The sequence below is a fragment of the Saccopteryx leptura genome, chromosome 6, assembly GCF_036850995.1.
Source record: "Saccopteryx leptura isolate mSacLep1 chromosome 6, mSacLep1_pri_phased_curated, whole genome shotgun sequence".
Taxonomy (NCBI): domain Eukaryota; kingdom Metazoa; phylum Chordata; class Mammalia; order Chiroptera; family Emballonuridae; genus Saccopteryx; species Saccopteryx leptura.
This window is the reverse complement of record NC_089508.1, coordinates 44,813,850-44,831,576: the sequence shown is the minus strand read 5'-3', so window position 1 is coordinate 44,831,576 and position 17,727 is coordinate 44,813,850. Positions and strand designations below refer to the sequence as shown.

Below are 17,727 nucleotides of genomic sequence, written 5' to 3'. Positions count from 1 at the left end.
GAAATGTGAAAGTTTTATTTATTTTTTTAAAACCAGGCTATGCAGATAATTAAAAGCCACATATTAAAAAAAATTCCAAAACAAAAGAAAAAATTCTCATCTACAAAATTATTTACATGTTTAGGGCCCATATTAAAGAAAACACAGCCCCCTAGGTCAGTATAGAGAGCGTCTATGTAAACACACTTGGGAAGAGAGCTACTATAGTACTTCCCTACAAGGTATTTCAATGCTCAGAGGTTTTAAGACCTTGGTTTTGAAGGTTGTGAAGAAACAAAATCAAACTGGTTACCACTGGGACATACTAGTGGCCTCACATCAGTGACCACCTTACAAAGTTTCTGAATGGCCCTTCATGTGGGAATCAGAGCAATCCGCAGAAATGATAGTTTTTATACATGCCCTGCTTACTACACCACTATAAATACTACATTAGCTTACAATGACAAACAACTGTCTTTGAAAAATATATGGCGTTTCCTAGAGATTTTTTTTAAAGTCCAGATTTATCAAAGATGAGTAAAAAACCCTATTACTTCCCTAAGGCCACTTCCTTACTCTATTCTTGCTTGAACGCAAAAGCTGACAGTTTCTGATTTGTAGAAATATCTAAAGGTTTTTGCTTTTTCGGCAAATTCCGATTCTCCTTTGCTGTTTCTTTCTGGGGCTCAGTGTCTGGACTCTGGTCGGCCCGTTTCCGCTTCTTTGCTTCAGCCCCATCGCCTGCAGCTCCACCTTTGGCCTTGGTAGCCCAAGCCTTTGTAAAAATGTTGGAGAAGAAAAGATTTTTACTCAGTAACAAAAAAATAGGTAGGAAATTATTTGTTCTATTTTTCTTATTTTATTACTTAATTGCAGAGCACATTAAAAACATTTACATTAAACCTCTAATATTTCAATCTAAACTCTGCTTGTATTTAACCATATTAAGTGCAAAATATGTTTTAAAATGAAACTTCTCATTCTGAGACTGTAGATTCACGTGCAGTTGTAGGAAATGATAAAGATCCCATGTACCCTTTATCCTTACAGTAGAATTTGCAAAACTGTATTGCTGTATCACTACCAAGATATTAACATCGACAATTCCTTTTTACTTCTAACCATGTATGTCTGTGTGTTTAATTCTATTGCAGGTTCATGTACTTACCAACCACATTGAAGATACAGAACAGATCCATCTCCACAAGGACCCATCATGTAGCCCCTACTCCTCACCCAGGCCCTAGCTCCCGGCAACCACTCTGGTCTTCACCCCTGTGACGCGACCATTTCAGGGATCTTATATACAGTATACACTCTTTTAGGACGGGCCTCTATTCACTAAGTAAGAACCTAACAAGCTCCACTTGTTTCATCTGTCTCTTAAATCTGTTTTAATTTATAATACTTTCTTCTCCTTTATATTCTTCCCCATTTATTTATCATAGAACAGGGACCCTTTGAGCTATAGAATTTCTGATATGAATTGACTATAAGTAAATGTTTAAGGTTTATCTTAAAAATATTAATATATATATTACAATTCTAAGTATTCAAAAACAATCACAACTTTGCCAAGTTGCTTCCTCTTTTCCTACATAAAGTCTGATTCATTCAGATGCCATTTCTCCAAATTCTTTAGAATTTTTATCCCTTTATAAATATTATAAAAACTGTGAAATACAAAGTTGCTGACAGGACTCTAAATGAGGCTCGAAGTGGTTAGACCAGTTTCTAGCTTCCTCATTTTGCAATACCTTTACTCATAAACCCAGTTTATCAGGCAAGAATCTGTCGCTAGGTGCCCACGTTGCACACTGCCATCCCTGGGAAAGTGAAGCCCTAGGATTTAATTGATACACCCACACACGTTCCTTCCCATTGCAAAGAAAGTTGCTCCTACCTAGCCTTCCTTCACATGGAAGAAATTTACAGACGGAGCAACAGGTACCAGCACCTGTTCTAATTTCCATGTGAAAGGATGGAAGAGAACACCGCCCCCCCAGGCAGTACTGTATTCTCAGAATTCAGTATAATAGCATTTTTTAAAATTCTGCTTACAAGACCCTATAAAGTTCCCATCTAAAAATGTGAATTAAGTTCATTTTTACTTATTAATTTTATTTGTTGTTAATTTATAACTAATGCTCTTTTTTATTTTATTTATTTTTTAGGGAGCAAGAGAGAGACAAAGAGAGGAAGGGAGAGAGATGAGAAGAATCAACTCATAGTTGTGGCACTTTAGTTGTTCATTGATTGCTTTCTCATATGTGCCTTGACCAGGGTTAGGGGGTGGGGGTGTCCAGCCTTGCCAGTGATCCCTTGCTCAAGCCAGCGACCTCGGGCTTCAAGCTAGTGACCTTTGGGCTCAAGCCAGCGACCCTATGCTCCAGCCCGATGAGCCCATGCTCAAGCTTGCAACCTCGGGGTTTTGAACCTGGATCCTCAGCATCCTAGGTCAACACTCTATCCACTGCACCACCACTTGGTCAGGTCAGTATTCCTTATAGTACGTAGGAACTTAATCGGAGGTAAACAATATACCTGCCCCCAAATTAACCATTAGCACTCGGTAATAACTACTATATATCAGTATGTTCCACTAAATAACTGACATTTCAGTTATTTATTTTCTTCTCCATCCAAAGTTTATCAAAATGTATTCAATTTTCAAAACAGAAAAAGGTATTTTCTATAAGAACTTTTAGGACTTGTGAAATCACTAAGATCTCAATCTCAGCATGATCATCCTCACCTTCCTTTCTTCAGCGGACAATACTCTAAATCGCAGCATTCCTTCTTTTATTATGTCTGCTTCATCTGAAAAGTCAGGATTGTCAGACAAAATATTACTTCTGTTTTCTTCTAGCCACATCTGGAATCCAGTCTTTGGCCTAAAATGGCACAAGCATGTGAAAAAATGTTACACAGACTTGAGATATAATTTAAAGTGCTTTATGATTTTTCAGGTTAGTAATTAACCATTATTCTTTGTATACCTATAAAAAGTAAGAGATACAATTAATTATACTTGTTAATGCTCATATTACACATTACTTAAAACTTTCTGGAGTCTGCAGAAATAATGAACTGAAAAGTTTTTTGTAAGCTCAATTCAAAGGGATTATATACCTGTATTTTCCAAGTGAAGCAACCATGAATTCTGTACTTTCAACTCTTGCTCAAGGTCTCCAATCTCACTTAGCTCCTTGGGCCCAGTAAAATTCTTCCATGTATCCTTGGTGGGCTCTTTCTCTATTTCCCAAACAAGCTATTTGAAATCTGCAGGACTTCTCCCAACCATCTTAGCCATCCTCTTACCCTGGGTCTTAGAGCTGGCCTGGGTGTGTGGGTCCTTTCTTATATCATCATTATATAAAACATGGACACAGCATACTTGTCAATCTTATTAGATTTTTTAAAAAAGATTTTTATGGCCCTGGACGGTTGGCTCAGCAGTCGAGCGTCGGCCTGGCATGCGGGGGACCCGGGTTCGATTCCCAGCCAGGGCACATAGGAGAAGCGCCCATTTGCTTTTCCACCCCCCCCCCTTCCTCTCTGTCTCTCTTCCCCTCCCGCAGCCAAGACTCCATTGGAGCAAAGATGGCCCGGCGCTGGAGATGGCTCTTTGGCCTCTGCCCCAGGCGCTAGAGTGGCTCTGGTTGTGCCAGAGCGACGCCCCGGAGGGGCAGAGCATCGCCCCCTGGTGGGCAGAGCGTGGCCCCTGGTGGGCGTGCCGGGTGGATCCCGGTCAGGCGCATGCGGGAGTCTGTCTGACTGTCTCTCCCCGTTTCCAGCTTCAGAAAAATACAAAAAAAAAAAAATAGAAATGAAAAAAAGATTTTTATTGATTTAACAGAAAGAGGAGAGAGAGAAATAGGGAGTGAGAAGTATCAACTCATAGTTGCTCACTTTAGTTGGTCACTGATTGATTGCTTGTTGTATGTGCCTTGATCAGGCAAGGGCTTCGAACCGGAAACCCCAGCGCTCCAGGTTGATGCTCTATCCACTGTGCCACCACAGGTCAGGCAATTTTATTAGATTTTTTAAAAAAAATTTATTTACTGATTTTAGCAGAGAGAAAACAGGGTGGGGACATAGATCTGTTCCTGTATGTGCCCTAACCAGGGATTCAACAGGCAACCTCTGTGTTTTGGAACAATGCTTCAACCAACCACGCTATCCAGCTAGGACTTTATTAGATTTCACTTCTCACACAATTATCTTTAGGTCACAAGTGAGGATTCAATGCAAACATTTACTATTTACTGAGCATTTTTTTTCTGTACGTCCAGTTCCTAGTATAAAAACCTGAATCTTCTTAAAATTTTCACTGTTTAGTATCTAAATTAAATTCAAAATAAAATAGGATAAATAAAAACCACATATAGGGGCCCTGGCCCAGTAGCTCAGTTGGTTAGAATGTAATTCCAGCATGACAAAGTTGCAGATTTGATCCCTGGTCAGGGTACATACAAGAATCAACCAATATATGCATAAATAAGTGGACCAACAATGTCCTGGCGAGTAGCTCAGTTGGTAGAGCATAGTCCAGATATGTAAAAGCTGCTGGTTCAATCTCCAGTCATGGCACATACAGAAACATCAATCTATTTCTCTCTCTCTGAAAACAATCAATAAAAAAATATTTTAAAAAATTAGTAGAACAAATCAGTATTTGTCTCTTTCTCTCCCCGCTGCCCTCCTTCACTCCAAAATTAATTTAAAAAAATTTCAAGTAAAAATATAGCTACTACCCCCTCAAATTAAACTGGTTAGTATAAAATACTGATTAAATGATATACAATAGTAAAAATAAAGTGATGGCCTTTTCATTTTTCATGTACTTTAAATAAATCTAGCATAACAGAAATCAAGAAATTCGGTAACATACTGCAACTGTGGACAAACAGGAATTCTCATATTGCTAGGGTGTATAAAATGATAACATCAATGCAGAACAATCTTGCAAAATCTGTCAGAATTACAGTGCTCATTAATTTAAACCATACAGAAATCCAAAGCTATATATCTCTGTGAGAAATGATATTTATATAAAGTTAGTCACTGCAGTACTATGTATATTAGCAAAATACCTTTCTCTACCAAAAGAGAACTAAATTATAATATATCCACTCGATGTGTATAAAAAGATGAAAGAAACTCTGTGTAGTAATCTGAGATGACCTACAAAAACTACTAAATGAAAAAAAGCAAGATACAGAACAACATGTATGCCACAATTTCTGTAAAACTAAAAATAAATAGATCAACGCAAGTATTTGTGTGTGCATAAAGTCTGGAAGGCTACATAAAAAACTTGTTACAGTGCCTACTTGTGGAGAGAGGAACAAGGCAGATAAGAAAGAGATTTACTCTTCATCACACCTGTCTTGATTATGTTTCTCCCATGTAACTACGTACGTACTTTATCTACTAAAAAAGAACCAATTTGGGAGGACAAATGGTTATGGATGGAGACCTGACTTGGGGGATGACACACAATGCAGCGTACAGACGATGAACTGTGCTCCTGAATCTGTTTAATTTTGTTAGCCAGTGTCACTTGTATAAATTCAGTAAAAAGGAAGAGAAACAACAACAAAGAATTATAAAATATAGTATCCTAATAAAATGTTTCTACAATTTAAAACACATCCAATCTACAAAGCATACTTTGATATGTAAATAGACATCAATCGGGACTAGTAACTTCCTTAACATTCTAAGTATTAAGAAGTTATCAGCGTGTGATTTATAATAATGACCAGCAGAGCTGCAGAACTGTACTGCTGCTTCTATGCGCCTTTTATCGAGAGACTGCACGCAGAGAACACTCAACTTCTCCATGGACTGACCTTTGGTGTTCAGTGTTTTGAGGACAAATAGCTGGGGTTTCAGATGATAAATTTTTAGGATTTTCTTCTTTCGCTTCCTCCGTCTTATCAGCTTGGGAAGTTCTTTTCTGGAAATAGGCTGCTGCCGAGGCCTGTAAAAGCAAACATAATGAGCACTGCAACAAAATGTAGTATGGTTTCATATGCTACAAACAGGTTTTGGAATGTGGAAAAATATTTGTAATTATTTAGAATTCTTACACCAACATGTCCTGAAGTTCTCAGTTGAAAATAAGCATGCATACAAACAAAACCCCAAAAAACTCTATTTCAAATTCTAAGTTTTCTAAATGAAGAAAATTGTATGAAATGGAAAGGATACTCAACAGATCCACTTTATTGATGACATACATAGGATGAGGCAAAATGAGAACACAAAGCAAGGAAAGACTAGGAGCCAGGTAATATACCAGTTGTCATTAAATAGAGAGACGCATCAGAACCATCTGAGATGTTAAAACAAACAAATAAAAAAACAAAAACCAAATAGATGCCTGAGTCCCCAGGGCATGGGTATGTATATATTTAAAAAGTGATTCTGAGCAAAACCAGAATGGAGAACTATGCTCTCCCTAGACAATTATAAACACTGCAGTCTCCTGTCCCAAAACAGCAGACAAAACTAAAGGAAGACAAACAGATCTCGTGATGCTTACTGCAGATGTGGGTAGTTTAAACAGTACCTGCTTAGACTTTGGCTTTAGAACTAGAGGCTTTATTACTGGAGACTTTTCATCATTTGTAGTTCGATTAAGTGCAGATTTCTTGTATGATTTGTTCATATTGTCTAAAATATTGACAGAACGTGCTGAATTCATTGAAATGGCTGGCTCTTTGGAACTGGCCGATACCTAAAGAGCAAACTTGTATGTATTAGCATTTTATGTTTAAAGAAGAAAAAGAATCCCAATACATTTATTTTTCCTTAAAATTTCTGCTAAGGTTATATTGCAGTCTCATTTTTGGAATGGAGTACATTTGGTACAATCCAAATTAAGACTGATCCACAAATTCCCAAATAACCACATCCTCAAGAAAAACAGGGAGTATCTTTCAGAACCCTAGGTACTTAGAAGATAAGTAGAAAATGTAACCTATAGCCCAAGTGTGAGCCTGTGCTGCTTTTGTCTTTGTTTTCACAAAGATCTGCTGCAGTCTTCAATGCCTCCAGTCTAGGGAGGGTCATCAAGCAGGTGCTTTGAAAATATTTCTCTGTATGGAAATGCATTTAAATAGACAATACTGTATTACTGGAAAGAGCTTACCTTGAAGGGGTTTGCTCGTCCTTGGTTGCTAGAGGTAACTGCACCTTGCATAAGAAAGAAACCCTCACTTAATAATGGTAAAATAAATACAGAAGACGTCAGACTTCTGTAATAAAACATGAAATATTTTAATCTATACTATATAAAAATAAATGTACTCTAACTTTAAAACAATTAATAACTGTATATGACCTCCTTCCTATTTCCAAGACAAAATAAAAGCTTTTAGATGAAACTATCGCAACTTGCCACTATAAAATATACTTCCTCAATACATATAGTTCTATCCTTGTCTCCCAGAACCATGGAAGAATGGGGTCTTAGTTTATTTAGCTAAGGTTAGTGATTCTTCTCCTTGTGCTCTCAATCTCATCCCCTCCTACTTTGTCAAGAAACTTGTCCTGGGGAATTTGAGATCTTGCTCCCCACCACTGTCCTCAGTGCTCAAATAAACTCTTACAAAAATTCAAAAAAAAAAAAAAAAAAAAGAAAGAGGGAAAGAAAAAGGGAAAGGAAAAGGGAAAGGGAAAGGAGGGAGGAAGGAAGGAGAGATGGAAGGAAGGAACTTGTACTATCAATGGCTATACCATCTTTTTTTTTCCCCTGAAGTTAGAAGCGGGGAGTCAGTCAGACAGACTCCTGCATGCGCCCTACTGAGATCCACCCAGCATGCCCACCAGGGGGCGATGCTCTGCCCATCTGGGGCGTTGCTCCATTGCAACCAGAGCCATTCTAGCACCTGGGCCAACTTTGCTCCAATAGAGCCTTGGCTGCAGGAGGGGAAGAGAAAGAGAGAAAGGAGACAGGGAAGGGTGGAGAAGCAGATGGGCACTTCTGTGTGCCCTGGCTGGAAATTGAACCCAGGACTTTCACACACCGGGCTGACGCTCTACTGCTGAGCCAGCTGGCCAGGGCCAATGGCTATACTCAGGTTTTCCAACTTAAACAAAAAACAAGCCTTCTCTACCTACATCCCTCTAGCCACCATTTTCTCTCACTCCCTACATACAGCCAAATTTCTCAAGAGCTATCTACATGGCTGTTTTCATTTCCTTACTGCTCATATATTCCAACATCCAATATAATATGGCTTCCAACTACTACCCTACAGAATCTGCTGTTGCTAAGAACTCAATAAAACTATTTGTAGTCAAATATGGTGGATACATTTCAGTCATCGTCTTATTGGCCTTCTCAACAGCATTCCACATAGCTGAGTGTTCCTTTCTTCTTGATACTGTCTCCTTCCTTGACTTCTCAGATATTGCATTACCCTAGCTTACTTCTTTCCTCTCTAGTCTTAATCTCTTTCAATGGTTCCTCTTCCTCCTCTACTTCTATCCCAATTTAAATGTGGGGGATTCCCTAGGCCTACATTCATTTTTGTCACTTTACATCCTCCCCCAATGCTCCCTTACCCATACCCATGGTGTAGTTATACTTACCAGATGATTTTCACTTTATGTCTCCATTCCACAGACACTACTTTCCTGAGCTCCTGACCCAAATATCCAAGAGTAATGCACTATCTTCCTATCTAAACTTGCATTTTCCTAGTGTTTCCTGACTCAGTAAATGGCATCAACATTCATTCAAGTACTGAAGCCAAGAAACAGTCATTCTTCACATCTCAACTTCCAACTCTCTACATCATTTCCTGAACTACCTCTTCAATTCTTCCCATTCTTCCTACCATCACCATGATCCTAGCCCCAGCTACCACTTAATCTTACTTGGACTGCCTTGGTAGTCTCTTTATATGCATTCCTCCTCTGCACTGTGGCATGCTATGCCCCTGTTTAACACCTACAACCTCCCAGCAATCTTAGAATACAGGTCAAAATCCTTTCTATGGACTCTGAATATACATAATTTGGTTCCTGTCCACTGCTCCAAAACCATTCAGCACCACTTTTTCTTTGCTCTCTGTGCTCTTCACACCATTCTTAACAGCCTTCACACATGCTCCGTGAGCCCACAGGTTTGGTCTCTGCTTCTGCCCCAACCCACCTTTGCCTACCTTGTTCTTTTCATTTGGTTATCTGCTTTAAATACTTCATGAGGCCTTTCTTACAGTCTCAACCCACCTCCCACCACAAATAAATTACAGACACCTGTTATGCTTTTTTAATACTTTGCAAACATTAAAATATTTTTTATTAATTGATTTTAGAAAGAGAGAAGAAGGGATAAAGGAGGAAGGGAGTGGAAGAGAAGGAGAGAGGGAGAAAGTAAGACTCATGAAACATCAATTTGTGGTTCCACTTATTTATGCATTCATTGGTTGATTTTTGTATGCACCTGACTGGGGATCAAACCTGCAACCCTGGTATACTGGGAAAATGTTCAAACCAACTGAGTTACCCAGCCAGGGCTGTACACATTTTTAAAGATAATTTTTTAAGTCAAAGTAATACATGTACATAGTTTTTAAAGCCAACCAACACTACAAGCTTTATACAGGGATCAACAACTCATGTCTGCTTGACTTCTGTTATCATTCATCTAGTCAATACCTGACACACAATAGGTGCTTAATAAGTATTTGTTAAATGACCCCAGTTTCACAAACATCTCTGATAACAAAATACCCAAACACACACAAAAACAGGCCCTAAAGGGGAAAGTATTTGAGCGGATGTATTGCTTTAAAGATCACTTGCAAAATTCTCTTGGTATCACAAAATTACAAATATTTTTTACCTGACTTAACAGATGGCACATCAAAGGAATTTGAACTTTTGGAAAATGGGTTCTGTCCTATAAAATAAGATAATACAATGTAAATGGGAAAATAAAGTCATCCTCTACAATCAACAGATAGATGTCTTGAAAAAGTATGGGTACAGCACTCCTTCCTTATCCATGAGGGATACGTTCCAAGACCCCTCGTAGATGCCTGATACAGTTGTTCATATGGAAAATAATATAATAATTAATAAATAATACAAGAATAAACTCTATTTCATGTACTCACATCTGTAAACCTACCTTTCTCCCACTCTGTACATACTTACGATAGTTTAATTTATAAATTAGGCACAGTAAGAGATGAGCAACAGTAACTAACAACAATATAGAACAATTATAATAATACACTGCAATAAATGTTATGTGAATGTGGTCACTCATTCCCAGGGATCCTTGCTGAAGTATTCTAAAGGCTCTATGTTTTCTGGTGCAAAATACTACCATCAACCAGATATGTTTTCTGTTCGCGTCTTCCGTCCACATCTTAAGAAAGCACTTACCACACACTGTGACGATGACGTGCAGTGTGAGGTGCAAGAGCAAAACCAGCACGAATTTCTTTTGCCTTCATCACAATTACACAGACAGAAAATTTGTTCTTACCGTAGATCATAGCAACCTCTGCATATGATCTTTTCTTTCCTTATAAAGTTGAGAACTTTGACCTTTTCACTCAAAGGAAGAACATTATAGCTTCTCTTTAGCATATCCAAATTGCCAGCATCTATTCTTGTGCTTTGGGGAAATTATTAAGTAAAATGAGAGTTAACCTGAACACAAGCACTTCAACACCAGTGAATCTGATATGAGTGACTAAGTGACTAATGGGTGGGTAGTATATACAGTATAAATACTGTTGACAAAGAGATAATTCACATCCTGGGTGGCATGGATCAGACAGTGCAAGATTTCATCATGCTACTCAGAATGATACAATTTAAAAATTATGAACCCTATATTTTTGGAATTTTCCTTAATATTTGAGACTTGCAGTTGACTGTAGGTAACTGAAACCACAGAAAGCAAAACCATGGATAAGGCAGGACTACTGTACTTAATTTTCCTTGCTAAGTAAATTAGGGAAAGCCCTACACATGACATTTCTTGTCTTTAAATTGCCTTAAAGCTGTATCTTACCATGCTTGGGTAGTTCTAATTTTTCTTCTGTATCACCAGCTTCTCCAGCATCTTCTGCTGCTTCTTCAACTTGATTTCTGAGCCTCAGCTGGCTCCACTCTGTAGGACTATTACTGTAACTAAAAGACAGTAATATTATTTAATAAAGAACTGTATGCAAAGACCAAACTAATATTCAATATGGTAAAGAAAAACTCAAACAACTGAATATTTCTTACCCAGCATTCAGTTTTTTTCTGAAATCTTCTTCTTCTTCTTCTTCTTCCACTTGGCTGGCTGCCAATTCTGCTGCCTTCTCGACAGCCAGTTCACTAAGCCTTTGGGCCAATATTAATCTCCGCGAACGAGAAGCATATTTAATGGCTAAATTCACAACATTTTGAGTCATCAGCTCAGCAAGTTCCACACAACGAAATTCCCGCTCCATTTTACAGGAAAGCTAGCCCAAAAGGAAAATAAAACAAAACCAAAAATAAATAATAATAACAATCAAATCATGTTAAGTTAAACTTATTAAAAATAAAAATATGAAACTACTAGTAAAACTAAGAAAAGAGCTTCCTAGATACTGTATCTCACTGATGCTAAGATGCACAGAAGGAGAGAGAGGGAGAAGCACTTATCTGTCGTTCCACTGTATGTGTCCTGACCAGGGATCGAACCAGTAGCCCTGTAGTACTGGAACAATGCTCTAAGCCTAACCAACTGAGCTACCTGGCCAGGGCTCCCATAGTTTTAAAGTGTGATTGTCTATGATTTCCAATTATCAGAAACAGTTTTACAACTTCCACATTAGCAAACAACTTCCTTTTTCTTGTTTTTTTTATACTCACAATAAGAAACAAAGGGCATTCATTTAACATCTCTAAGAAAATGTCTAGTCTTATTTTGGAAGGAATTTTGATAACTCAAAGTGAGGCAACTCAAGTACAATGTGAAAAAAATTAGTACTTCAAAGACTACTAAGGGTCTCATAGTTCAGAGGGTAGACGGATTATTTTGTTACTTAGACATCCTATTTCAGATTCATCCACATAAACTTTAGATATTCATCTACATGTTCTTCTCAAGTCTTCTAGTATCAATTATCTATAAGCAGTACTTCTCAATGAGGGTGATACTCTGCTCAGGGGCATTTAGAAATAAAAGGGAGTACAATAAGTCCTCACTTAACATGATGATGGGTTCCTGGAAACTGACTTTAAACCAATTTTACCATAGGCTAACTGATATAAATAAGAGTAAGTTCCACCTGACTGGTGATGGCACTGTAGATAAAGCATCGACCTGGGACGCTGACGACCCAGGGTTTGAAACACCAAGGTCTCCGGCTTGAGCACAGGCTAATCCAGCTTGAGTGCAGGCTCACCAGCTTGAGTGCAGGGTCACTGGCTTGAGTGTGGGGTCATGGCTTGGCTTGAGACCCCAATTCAAGGCACATGTAAGAAGCAGTCAATGAACAACTAAAAGTTACACCACTATGAGTTGATGTTTCTCATCTCTCTCCCATTGCTATCGTTCTTTCTCAAAAAAAAAAAAAAAAATGTTTCTACCACATATTTCCAGTCACAAAAACATTACCAAACTTCTGAATAAATACCCAAAACCTAAATTAAACTGAAATAAATGTGTGAGATAATTATTTTCCAACCCACTATTCTAATTCAGAATGATGGGTGGCCAGAACCCATCCTGGTAGCTCAGGGCACAAGGAGGGAACCCACTCTTGAAAGAATGGCCTTCCATCGCAGGATGCACTCACCCACACCCACTCACCCTGGGACAGTGTAGACACACAATTCACCACACGTGCACATCTTGGGGATGTGGGAGGAGACTGGAATACCTGGGGAATACCCATGCAGACATGAGGAGAACATGCGAACTCCACACAGACAGTGGCCTCTGCTAGGAGTTTGGGATTTTTCCCCCATTAATTATACCTTACTGACATCGAATGAAATGATGTTATTCTAGGACCTGCTGTAAAAGATTATCACAGTAACTAGGTTGAACAGGCATTTGCCAGGGGGCCAGGAATGCTAAAGAGCAGTCCCCAAAGCTACCGGTACCCTCCTGAGAAACCCTGTTCCAAAGGAAAAGCTCCTGTATGCCTAAATGGTAAGCAGATTCAACACGCTTCCTGAAATGTGCTGTAGGCAGTAAAAAGGCTACTGGTTCCTAGACCACAAATGACACTTTATAAAAGGAACAAAACTTGCTTTATAATAAACCAATTAAATTTCTTTAGTACTAAACTCAAGGCAGTGCTGCACAGAGGTGGCCATAGCAAATACCACTTTCTGGAGACTGTGGTTACACTTAGCTCTGTGATCTTAGATTTCACTCTTCCCTCAATTTCAAAATGAAAAGTCTGCACTATTTACTCTCTCAAGAAATACTGAGGTCTACTGTGTATTAGATCCCACTTAGTACCTGGCATGGCCACTGCCTTCAAGGGGCTACAGCCTCAGTCAAGATGAGCGGAGAAGAAACCATTTTATACTCCTGTCCATAAACCAACCTAAAGTGACAACACAAGTGTGAACCTAATGTTTAAAAAAGTTCATTTATCTCCAAAGGTAAAAGTACTTAAATATCCCAGGCACAAACATGTACCGTACACAGTTACCTAAGAGGATGACAAAAATAGGAATATGTGAAAGCCTTCTGAAAGCTCTTAAGACTGCCATCATTGGAGGTTTAGAAGCCCAGGAACTTCGTTGCACAGGATAAGAACAGGAACTAGAGCTCCTGGTTCTCAAACGTTATTAAGCATCATCTAAACTGCTTGGAAGACCCATTAAAACAGTGTTGTGCACAAAAGCAAAAAGGGAGGTTGCACCAGTACAGTTTATTACCACCTATGATACAAGGTAATGTTTTAAGTATTTTAAATACATAGTGAACTGGAAAAAACATTTTTAAGGGAGAAAAACACCACCATACAAGCTGTGGAACTCAGTCCTAATTCAAATTCCTTTAAGAGATTCAAACGGAGAAAAGCATTTAACTTTAATTTTTTTCAGCATATTTATTTTACTTACTGCAAGCATTTTAAGTAAAAGTTCCTGTTGTTCTTTTATTGCTTGATTTTTAGTGCTCTCTTCATATTCATAACCATTTTGAGCTAAATAATCAAGGTGGTTGTGAAACACAACTGAACGCCAAAACTGTTCCTGCAAAAGTGGGAAAAATTGCTTCAAGTCAACTGTCGCTTAGTACCAGGCAAGTGTTAAATACTTATCTTAACATGCCAGTTTCTGAATAAAATATTTTATGAAATACTCATTTCTATAACATCAAATTCTAACTGTGATACTATGGCTTGACTTTATCTCCTATCCTTAAAAAGGGGCTGGGGGGAATGCAGCATTTGAACAGTTTCCTAACTATTATAGTTAATGCTCAGAGAACCCAGTAAATCAGTTTTTTAGAAGCCAATTTGCTTCTTGTTTAGAACACGGGTCCCCAACAACGGCCCGCAGGCCGCATGCGGTCCCCTGAGGCCATTTATCTGGCCCCCGCTGCACTTCCGGAAGGGGCACCTCTTTCATTGGTGGTCAGTGAGAGGAGCACATTGACCATCTCATTAGCCAAAAGCAGGCCCATAGTTCCCATTGAAATACTGGTCAGTTTGTTGATTTAAATTTACTTGTTCTTTATTTTAAATATTGTATTTGTTCCCGTTTTGTTTTTTTACTTTAAAATATGTGCAGTGTGCATAGGGATTTGTTCATAGTTTTTAACATAGTTTTTTTTATAGTCCAGCCCTCCAACGGTCTCAGGGACAGTGAACTGGCCCCCTGTGTAAAAAGTTTGGGGACCCCTGGTTTAGAATAAGTAATTGTAAGACTTCAAATGACTTGATGATGCAGGGCTAAGACTAGGGTGAATCAAGCCAGGTGTATGGAGGCACACCCTCTCAGAACCTGCCCAACCCTGACAGTGAGCCCCTTACATGAGCGAGGCACTGAGGATACAACCCATTCCTTCACAAAGACCCTGCCAGCAGTGATGGCAACCAGGTGCGCTGGTGACCATAGCAGTCCCCCTCCTCTCTGCTTCCTCTCTCTAATTATAAAGTAATGAATACTCAACACTGATCATCAGGCTATTTTTAACTGGCTATGTCACAGGCAGTGCATTATCAAATTCAGAGTGTCTATGCAAGATTTCCACATACCTCCATTTGTCCTTTCTCTGTTGCAATCTGACAGTAAGGAAGCTTAAAGGATAGTATAGCTACTGCAGGGCGTGGAAGGGTGGGAGGAAACCGAGAGCCTTTACAAGGAATGCACCTGTCAGTAAAAAAAGTCTTGCCATAAAACTTATATGTATAATATTAAATTAAATATGCCTCTTCAAAATAATGACATTCATGAATGAAATAAATCATCTTACTTGAATGAACATTAGATGGAATAGTAAAAATCCTTATAGGTTCAAAACTTAACCTCTTAAGATCAAAATGTAAATTATTTTATTCAAATTACTAAATGACTTGATTCCTGGAAATAACATGCAAAAAATTCCTGAAAACAACCTACACCTTAAGAACTTAAAAAAACAGTCAACTACCCTGACCTGTGATGGCGCAGAGGATTAACCTGGAATGCTGAGGTTGCTGGTTTGAAACCACTGGCCCAGTCAAGGCACATATGAGGAGCAATCAATGAAAAACTCAAGAGAAGCAACCACGAGTTGATATTTCTCTCTCACTTCCTCTCTCTCTGAAATCAATACATTTTTTTTTAAAAAAGCAGTAACTAATATATTCCATTTGATACTAAAAATGTCCCTAAGGAAATACTTGAGGCTTCTGAAAAGACACAGAAATAATAACTAGCAATCCCTCTATAGTTGTCTACTAAGTTTGTTTTCATATTTTCTAAGACCATGTTTTCTCAAACATCCCAACCACGGCCTTCAAAAATACCCAATACACTGCTTCTTTACCTTCCAACACAACAGACGCCATCAGACAGCCATTTCTGTCACCCTTCAACTACCAAATGTATCTGCAATTGTTTATCTTTCCTTTCACTGCTGCTAAAATGCCTCACATTCCTATTTTAGACAGGTAGTCTAAAACCTATCACTTCTTTTTCGTTTTTTAGGATTTCATTCCTTCTATTGTCTCCTTTTCTTACATCGTCAATCTCATCTTGTTTACCAAATTTATTGCTGAAAGATTGCAAAAATGGTCTAGAATCATCTAAACTAAATGATCCCTTTGCTGACTTAACAGCCTTCTTTAGATTCCACCCCCCTCTCTGGTCCTCTTCTTATTGAAGAGTTATCTACGTACTATGCTGTCAGCCCACCCCAATCTGGAACTTAACATTTTATCATGTCACTAAAAGCACTGCTATAAGGGTTACAAGCAACTTCCATGTATCCAAACTAAGAAGTCTTGAACTTAACTTCTAGTCTTATTTGATTCAGGTTACTGAATTAACTCTCTAATTAAAAAAACACAAAAAAACAAACTCAACTTATTGAATTTTTGAACAAGTAATACATTTACATGCACAAAGTGTAATAAAGAATACAGAGAAATTTTCTATACTATCCTGAGTTTCTTTTGTTTCTATTCTATTGTTGGTTTCTTTTTTACTCTTCCACAAATTCTTTGGCATATATAAGCATATATTATTATGTACTCTTATTCTCTCTCCCTTGTACACAAATGGTATTCATTTCACTTGCCACATCTTACAGATCTTTCCACATCATTACATATAGCATCCTTACTCTTTTTATGCGGGGAAGTATTTTATTTTACTTATTGGGGTAACACTGGTTAACAGAATTATACAGGTTTAAGGTGCACAATTCTACAACACATCATTTGTACACTGTTCACCACCCCAATTTATCTTTTGTTTTCTTTTTTAGCGAAAGAGACAGAGAGAGGGGCAGATAGGGACAGACAGGAAGAGAGAGATAAGAACCATCAGTTCTTCATTGCAGCATCTTCGCTGATTGCTTTCTCATATGTGTCTTAACCAAGGGGCTCCAGCCGAGCCAGTGGCTCATTGCTCAAGCCAGCGACCTTGGGCTCAAGTCCACACTTAAGCCAGCAACCTCGGGGTTTGAACCTGGGTTCTCTGCATCCCAGGACAATACTCTGTGCTATCACCTGGTCAGGACCCAATTCACCCTTTTTATTAACAGCTTTATTAAGATATAATTCGAACATCAAAGATCACATAGAATGTACTGTAGCCATACGATTTCAGTGTATAACTCAGTTTTTAGTATATTCAGAGTGGTGCATCTATGACTACTCTCTAATTCCAAAATATTTTTTTTTAATATTTTTAATCTCTTTTTTAAATTTTATTTATTCATTTTTTTTTTTTTAGAGAGGAGAGAGAGAAGGGGAGAGAGAGAGACAGAGAGAGAAGGTGGGGAGGAGCTGGAAGCATCAACTCCCATATGTGCCTTGACCAGGCAAGCCCAGGGTTTCGAACCGGCAACCTCAGCATTTCCAGGTCAATGCTTTATCCACTGCGCCACCACAGGTCAGGCTAATTCCAAAATATTTTCATCACTTTAGAGAGAAACCTCACACCCATCAGCAGTCACTCCCTATTGTCCACTGCCCCTCTCCTGTAAGACACTGGCAATCACTAATCTACTTACTGTCTCTAAAGATTTACCTGTTCTGAAGATCTCATATAAATAGT

The 17,727-nt window shown here is 38.4% G+C and overlaps 1 protein-coding gene across 1 annotated transcript in view; it reads right to left on the bottom strand.

Annotated features, from left to right (window-relative positions):
• Window positions 1-17,727, bottom strand: part of WDHD1 (WD repeat and HMG-box DNA binding protein 1) — a 62,305-nt gene continuing 44,578 nt past the window's right edge. Inside the window, exons 18-27 of the mRNA XM_066342330.1 lie at window positions 15,219-15,333; window positions 14,080-14,211; window positions 11,251-11,471; window positions 11,033-11,151; window positions 9,848-9,904; window positions 7,145-7,188; window positions 6,563-6,730; window positions 5,841-5,971; window positions 2,738-2,876; window positions 1-757 (exon numbers count right to left, since the gene is read on the bottom strand). Coding sequence (XP_066198427.1) covers window positions 560-757; window positions 2,738-2,876; window positions 5,841-5,971; window positions 6,563-6,730; window positions 7,145-7,188; window positions 9,848-9,904; window positions 11,033-11,151; window positions 11,251-11,471; window positions 14,080-14,211; window positions 15,219-15,333 — 1,324 coding nt within the window. The 3' untranslated portion in view covers window positions 1-559. The remainder of the gene's footprint in view (window positions 758-2,737; window positions 2,877-5,840; window positions 5,972-6,562; window positions 6,731-7,144; window positions 7,189-9,847; window positions 9,905-11,032; window positions 11,152-11,250; window positions 11,472-14,079; window positions 14,212-15,218; window positions 15,334-17,727) is intronic.